We start from the raw sequence: 8,147 nt of genomic DNA, 5'->3' as shown, positions 1-8,147 counted from the left end.
AAACATTTTATCTCAATAAAGTTTTGTTCCCAAAACTAGAATATGTTATGAACAAGGTGGATTACGTTTTTTTTTTAATCGCGCTGTTTATAAGGGGTGCAAAGGCGAGGTGAATTATTGCACACGCGCACTTCACAGAGGAAGAGTCCCTAACGGAAATATGCAGATGAGCTAGAACGCGCCAATAGGATCTCGCTAGCTCGTGCTTCGCTCTTGCCCACCTCGTTTCTTCTTCTGCCCACAATCGCTCATTATAGTTCCCGTTGGAAACGACGGGCTGTGGTCTATCTTGGTTTAGTTATAGAAATATTTGCTCTCCCTCGAGCAGGTATCATCAGCGTCTAGGCTCGAGACTAGTTAGTTATAGTAGTATCCCCACCGAAACAGGTAGGCTGAAAATGATTTTGAATTATCTATTTACACGCCACCCGTCAGTTTGAAATATAATACGAATTAACAGGCTGTCATTCTTATGGTCATATAATACACATTTATATTCTGTCAAATAAGTCGCTTAACTACATGAAAGTGAGCCAACTTGCCTGCCTAGTTAGCTAACGTTAGCTTGCTAGGGGGTTTCCATTAGTTACTACAGCCACAAAATAAAAAATAAAGTAAAAATTAATGAAAACAAAAATGTGCTTTTTGGTCTTATTTTAAAATCAGGGATAAGCAAACGCAGTGTGGTTAGGTTTAAAGTCTAATTTTAAGAAGATAAATTGTAGAAATAGGCGGAGTTTGTGACTTTGTGGCTGTGGTAACTAAACGATATTTGCAAGTCCTGACCAAGAGACTGCATAAAAAACATTTAGGCTTTACAGTATGTTTACAATTAAGATATTTTATGAGGTCTAGTCAGGCTACTGACACATTGTTTTTACCTTTCTTACAATCTCTCCCAGTTGCTGCAAACCTAGGCAGTACCTATAAAGACTTTCCTGTTGTGGCAACATTGTCTGTCTCCTTGGTGCCCTGAAATGCCTGTCGGTGTCTGCTGCATACAGCGCGTTCAGAAAGTGTTCAGACCCCTTGACTTTTCCCACATTTTGTTCCATTACAGCCTTATTCTAAAACAGATTAAATACCCCATAATGCCAAAGCGTAAACAGATTTTTAGAAAAAGCAGAAATACCTTATTCCCATAAATATTCAGACCCTTTGCTCTGAATACTTTCCGATTGCACTGTATACCATGATTACGTCTCGCTTTGTAATTCTACAGATGACTGTTGCATAGGCCTACATGACCTAATGAGATGTTGGACTCCGAAGACTGCACTTTGTCCCTGGATAACCTCTTCTTTGAGAGGCCAGTTGTCCACAAAGTGTGAGTCGTCAGAAACAACCTGCATCCCACAGTCATGCCCCACTAGATTTGTATTTAGCAAGAGCAAAGTTCCTAGCCATGCTTAACCCTTTTCCTGCCCTCCTCCCGTCTCCAGAAAGCCACTTTGTCAAGAGCAGAGTTCTTGGCAGTTGGAACCCCCTCTGTCCCTCTCCCAGATCCCAGCCACTCATGACATCCAGAAAGAGGCAGAGGGTCTTTCATCATTCAGTAAGTGGCATTTGAAGTGATTAAATCATTTGAGTAAATTCAGTCAATACTGTTAAGGGCCAGTTTCCCGGACCCGGACTAAGCCGAGTCCTGGACTAAAATGCACTTTCAATGAAAATTATCTTTTGAATAGGATTTTTAGTTCAAGACTAGGCTTAAACTGGGTCTTGTTTTAAGTCATGTCCCTTCCTGTCAATCATTGCATTATCATGTCGTCTATCAAATCCCTTTCTGACCATCTCCAATGCAGGTTTCTCTCAGAAGTCCAACAAATTCCTTCCCCCTTTGAAAAGAGCAGCTGACGGTGATGGTTTCACTCCCAAGAATAACAAATTAAATCAGAATACCAGTGATGGAAGAAAAGAACCTGAGGCACAGGGCTGGTGTGCCCTTTGGGCTCGGGAAGACCTCATGAATAAATCCCAGGATACCAAAAAGGTTAGAGGTCAAACTAAAACCCCACATGAGTCTGGTCATGCACTGGAGCAGAAACATTTCCCTCTGGAGTTCAGCCAAAGCCCACCTCTACGGAGAAGGTAAGCCGTTCAAGTGAAACTAATGAGTGTGCATACTGTGCATTCAGAATACATAGTAAATGTCAGTGTCCCCCATCATGTGTCTTCATCAGATTGTTTTGAAATGTAATGGCGTCTGTCAGAGCTCTTCTGAAATGGCACCTTCTTTATCAAATACATGGCTGTACTAGTTACATCATGATATGTGGGATATCACTGTAAGCACTTATGATCTCTCTACCTATAAATTAAATCATCTCTTTGTTGTTACAGTTTGTTCAAACCTCCCAGTGGTAAGGTGTTGAACAGCAGCGCAAACTCAAACGGAGGCCTCAACCAGGCACGACCCGTAGTGCAGCAAACCTTCGACCAGGTTTCTATGGCGACAGATCCTCGGCTGGCAAAGCAGTCGGCAGCAGGCTCCGTCCCCCTCACCGATCTGGGCCCGCCTACAGCCCGGGGACCACCACAGGAGACACAGGACAAGGGCACCAAGAGGGCTCATGTTCTCCCCATGACACCCCAACCCCTTCACATACAAAGTAGTACCGCACAGACTGAACCCAACACCATGTCTGTGTTTATATATATATATATAAATCATATACATATTGCTATGATGAGGTGTTGTAGCTGAAGAATGTACTCAGATGTAATGGTGATGGCTGCAGCCTGTCACTGTTCGTTAGAGCTTGATGAGGTGAGCGCTACCCAATGCCCTCTTTGCTGTAATGACAGAAAGATACCACTAGGGGGTGGACAATATCTGCCATTTTGACTGGGGTTGGGTTACCACTGTCAGTGCCAATGTAAAATGAGATGTCTATGGATTTGTTTTCATATTAGATACTTCTGGGCCTGGGATACTCCGACCAATCTCTGAAATCCGTATCCTTTCGCATCTGTTTTATCATCAGTAATAACACAAGGAATGAAAAGTTAATGAATACTTGATTGATGATGTCTACATGAAATCTAAGGAACAATTGTGGGCTGTTTGTTGGGTGTCCTTAATCAAATGAACACAGCTGCTAAATTTAGATCGGTCTTCAAAGAGTTCCCTTACTTCAACTACGTTCAATCAAAAGCCCTAGATGACGTAAGCATTCAGAATTGTCATCCAATTAAGAACCTTAACAGCAAAACAGTATCCTTGAGACATTTTTTATGAGCCATGTATGTTTTGCAGGTTCTATACACGGGTAAGAACTTTGTGGCTTGTGCTCCTACGGGCTCTGGTAAGACTGTGCTTTTTGAGTTGGCCATCATCCGCCTACTGATGGAGACCACAGAGCCCTGGAGAAACGTCAAAGCTGTGTACAGTAAGGCCCTCCAATTACAGTATTTAGTATCCTTCTCAAAAGCACTAGGTAAAAAGCACTAAGACATTAAGAGCTGATTCATGCTACAGCCTGTATGCAGTCTTGATATCTGGTTTGTTGCTTACATGTAAGTAATTAATGACCTGACTACACCAATACATTCTACATGTTAAAAATGTAAATTGATAACATTTTATAAAATGAAAACTGTATGATTGAGAATGCTTCTGTCGTCTTCAGTGGCCCCTGTCAAAGCTCTATGCAGCCAGCGCTTTGAGGACTGGAAGAACAAATTTGGGCCTCTGGGCCTGAGCTGCAAGGAGCTGACTGGAGACACAGAGATCGACGACTTCTTTGAGATTCAAGACGCCAATATCATCATGACCACACCTGTGAGTGACACCGTATCCCAGTGTACAGTATAGCCTGTCACTGGCGGACATTTTTGTTTGTGTGTAATATGTAGCGCAATGAAGTGGCTGATCCTGTGACCATAGCAGACGTGATTTCCATGTTGCAATAGGGGTTTGCTAGTGATGCGAGGATGGATCAATTCAGTTGCATCGAGACAATTCACGACCTGCAGTCAAATTATCTAGTGGCCTCATGGGTGGATTCTTATTAATATAGTCAACTTTTTTTTTTAAACCAGACACAAATCCGGTGTTTCTATGTCAAATGGTTTTGTTATATTTCAGTCTTCTGTGATGTATATTTAAAGTGTAATATTGGGATGGGAGCTCAAAATGGAATACATTTCAACTCCATATCTAACATGGTACAGGTGTTTGTTTGTTTAAGCCCACAACTATGTGTGTGATGTGTATACTTTTGTTTCAAAGTAGATTTGTTTAAGGCTACCAAGAAACACCTAGATTTAACCCACTGCGGGAAAAGGTCACAACTTTATTAACCCGTTCATGATAAAGCACAGACACATTTCTCTGTTTCTCGCAGGAAAAATGGGACAGCATGACGAGGAAGTGGAGGGATAACTGCCTGCTGCAGTTGGTCCGGCTTTTCCTTATTGATGAGGTCAGTGGATACGTTTTTAGCATTTGATGTTCGGTTCAACATTCCCTCCGGTAAGGACTGCAACCATTTTCAGCACTTGGCCAAATAACACTCTGAAACAGCTTGGATAGAAGTGAAACCTTCTTTATTAACAGATTGTGATCTATAGAGGGCTTGCAGATGTGTTATGAAACTTTGGGAATATTGCCCATTATTTAGTTTGTCTAAGGACCCTGAAAACGGAGGCAGTGGGAGAACCTATTCAAGTAAGTAAATCTATTTTGAAAATGATCGAAAACGATGTATTATTAGCTAGCTTGCACCAGAAACTTAGTGCGCAGGGTCACTCAAATGAGCTGCTAACATAATGTTTGCTAGTTAGAAAAGTTGACATACTGTATAGCTAGCTAAGTCAAATTAAATGCCACCAGCTTGCTAACTTCATATTAGCTAGCTATTGTGATGTATTTATTGTTGTAACTCTAAATGTAGTTGTAGCGAGGTAACTAGCCAACAGCCATGGAATAGGATTTAGCTGTCTGTCGCTGCTGTCAGAGAATGGAGAGTAGGCTACTCTGGATAGGACAGGTACCTATTCTCCAGTTCCAGTCCCCAGCTAAAACAAAAACGAAGTACAGAGAGATATATCTACATAATATTCAGTGCTGTCTAATTTGAGGATAATGCGCCCTGTTACTTTGTAATGTTTTCTGTCCTCAGGTACAAAGAGCTGTGAAACCCTGTCTGCAGATGGTCCCAAGATAATAAGGGGCCATTCTTGTATACCATGGATTATATGTGTACCTATGTTCGCAAATTTAGTGAACAAAAATACAGTATTTGTCACACAATGTATAAACCTATTACAACTGGAGCAGGCTAACCCCCTGCTGGGTGTGCAGGCTTCTGTTTCAGCCCAGCACTAACACACCTGATTCAAATCCAATTTTATTTGTCACATACACATGGTTAGCAGATGTTAACAATTCCCCAACAAGTACCTAATACACACAAATCTAAAAGGGTGAATGAGAATATGTACATGTAAGTATATGGATGAGCGGTGGCCTAGCGGCATAGGCATGGTGCAATAGATGGTATAAAATACAGTATATACACTACCGTTCAAAGGTTTGGGGTCACGTAGAAATATCCTTGTTTTTAAAGAAAAGCACATTTGTCTGTTAAAATTTATCAGAAATACAGTGGAGACATTGTTAATGTTGTAAATGACTATTGTAGCTGGAAACGGCTAATTTTTGATTTAAGAAGAAATAAAACTGGCCTTTTCTAATACTACTTGAGTATCTGGAGCATCAGCATTTGTGGGTTCGATTACAGGCTCAAAATGGCTAGAAACAAATAGCTTTCTTCTGTTTTGACATTAACAATGTCTACACTGTATTTCTGATCAATTTGATGTTATTTTAAAGGACAAAACATTAGCTTTTCTTTCAAAAACAAGGACATTTCTAAGTGACCCCAAACTTTTGAACGGTAATGTACATGTGATATGAGTAATGTAAGATATGTAAACATAATTAAAGTGGCATTGTATGAAGTGACTAGTGATCCATTTATTAAAGTGGTCAGTGATGTAGACAGAAGCCTGTCTGAGGTAGTGATTGCTGTTTACCAGTCTGATGGCCTTGAGATAGAACCTGTTTTTCAGTCTCTCGGTCCCAGCTTTGATGCACCTGTACTGACCTCGCCTTCCGGATGGTAGCGGTGTGAACAGGCAGTGGCTCGGGTGGTTGTTTTCCTTGATGATCTTTATGGCCTTCCTACAGGTGTCATGGAGGGCGGGTAGTTTGCCCCCGGTGATGCGTTATGCAGACCGCACCACCCTCTGGACAGCCTTGCGGTTGAGGGCAGTGCAGTTGTGATACAGCCCGACAGGATGCTCTCAATTGTGCATCTGTCAAAGTTTGTCAGAGTTTTGGGTGACAAGACAAATTTATTCAGCCTCCTGAGGTTGAAGAAGAGTTGTTGTGCCTTCTTCACCACACTGTCTGTGTGGGTGGACCATTTCAGATTGTCTGTGATGTATATGCCGAGGAACTTAACTTTCCACCTTCACTGCTGTCCCTTCGATGTGTATCGGGGGGTGCTCCCTCTGCTGTTTCCTGAAGTCCACGATCAACTCCTTTGTTTTGTTGACGTTGAGTGAGAGGTTGTTTTCCTGACACCACACTCCGAGTGCCTTCACTTCCTCCCTGTAGCCTGTCTCGTTGTTGGTGATCAAGCCCGCTACTGTTGTGTCGTCTGCAAACTTGATGATTGAGTTGGAGGCGTGCATGTCCACGCAGTTGTGGGTGAACAAGGAGTACAGGAGGGGGCTGAGAATGCACTCTTGTGAGGCCCCAGTGTTGAGGATCAGCGAAGTGGAGATGTTGTTTCCTACTTTCCCCACTTGGGGGCGGCCCCTCAGAACGTCCAGGATCCAATTCACAGGGTGGGGTTGAGACACACGGCCTCCAGCTTGATGATGAGTTTGGAGGGCACTATAGTGTTGAATGCTGAGCTGTAGTCAATGAACAGCATTCTTACATAGGTATTCCTTTTGTCCAGATGGGATAGGGCAGTGTGATGGCGATTGCGTCGTCTGTGGACCTGTTGGGGCGGTATGCAAATTGAAGTGGGTCTAGTGTGACAGGTAAAGGTGGAGGTGATATGATCCTTGACTAGTCTCTCAAAACACTTCATGATGATAGAAGTGAGTGCTACGGGGCAGTAGTCATTTAGTTCAGTTATCTTTGGTACAGGGACAATGGTAGCCATCTTGACGCATATGGGGACAACAGACTGGGATAGAGAGCGATAAACACAGCATCAATGTATCGAACATAATTAGTTAATAATCAAGTGTGCTATTGCTGGCCTGGAACAAGTCTGCTCACCCAGTAAATCAGGGGTCAGTGGAGCGAGGTCAGCCACTTCTGGTAGTGACTTTTTTTTGTTCCCTTGAAAATATGCTTTAATAGTAATAACCTGCTTGTTACTAAAATGTCAAACCTTTACATATGAGTTAGCTTACTTATACACTTTGAAATGATATGAAATAGTGTTGATTCTTTGAAGTGTTTAAAGTTGTTTTCATTGTTAACTATCATTCAAGGATAACGAGTGTCGATGTTGATTAATCACAGATCACAATCCTGCAATAAAGAGGGGACTATGTCTCTAATTTGTGTTTGTGTTGTATTCTCAAATTAGCCTTACCTTTTTGTTCAGTCATAAGCTCTCCAATTAGTTTTATTTCATTGTCATAATTTTTTCAGGAGATGTGAACCCATTTATTAGCTGATAATGGCATGCAGTGCCAATGCAGCCATATGCCTACAGCAGTGGTTTCCCAACAGCCATGTTTTTGCTTGAGTACAAACCCCAACAGCACACTGATGAAAAACTACTGTTTTGGGGGTGACAAACTACTGTTGGGGGTACTCGAGGACCGGAGTTGGGAACCACTGGCCTACAGTATGATGGCATTAGCCTTATGGTCATTTGCTATGCACCCCTTGACATTGCATCTGAAGCAGAGAATAGCTTAACTCACACATTGTTTACATATTGTTCCGCTCTTTGTTCTCAATTTAAAAACAATACCAGTAGACAATGTATGAAGCTAATCAGTTATACTAAATTTTGTACATGCCTTGCGCTGTGCAAATCCAACCCTTGTAATCTCGGTGGAAGCAGATAATGGGATCCTTCGCTTCAAACACACACAACTACTAC

The 8,147-nt window shown here is 42.1% G+C and overlaps 1 protein-coding gene across 2 annotated transcripts in view; it reads left to right on the top strand.

Annotated features, from left to right (window-relative positions):
• Positions 1–253: 253 nt before the first annotated feature.
• Positions 254–8,147, top strand: part of LOC124009668 (probable ATP-dependent DNA helicase HFM1) — a 31,047-nt gene continuing 23,153 nt past the window's right edge. Inside the window, exons 1-10 of one of the 2 annotated variants that reach the window (XM_046321698.1) lie at positions 254–387; positions 1,223–1,327; positions 1,443–1,555; positions 1,806–2,091; positions 2,344–2,612; positions 2,917–2,958; positions 3,099–3,169; positions 3,260–3,392; positions 3,633–3,784; positions 4,350–4,427. In XM_046321698.1, coding sequence (XP_046177654.1) covers positions 1,257–1,327; positions 1,443–1,555; positions 1,806–2,091; positions 2,344–2,612; positions 2,917–2,958; positions 3,099–3,169; positions 3,260–3,392; positions 3,633–3,784; positions 4,350–4,427 — 1,215 coding nt within the window. In that variant the 5' untranslated portion in view covers positions 254–387; positions 1,223–1,256. Of the gene's footprint in view, positions 388–1,222; positions 1,328–1,442; positions 1,556–1,805; positions 2,092–2,343; positions 2,771–2,916; positions 2,959–3,098; positions 3,170–3,259; positions 3,393–3,632; positions 3,785–4,349; positions 4,428–8,147 lie in introns of those variants that run through there. The other variant, XM_046321699.1, reaches the window with a different exon arrangement.

Source organism: Oncorhynchus gorbuscha, linkage group LG22 (genome assembly GCF_021184085.1).
Source record: "Oncorhynchus gorbuscha isolate QuinsamMale2020 ecotype Even-year linkage group LG22, OgorEven_v1.0, whole genome shotgun sequence".
Classification (NCBI taxonomy): Eukaryota; Metazoa; Chordata; class Actinopteri; order Salmoniformes; family Salmonidae; genus Oncorhynchus; species Oncorhynchus gorbuscha.
The sequence above is the reverse complement of the archived record's forward strand: the minus strand, read 5'-3'. Positions and strand labels throughout refer to the sequence as shown.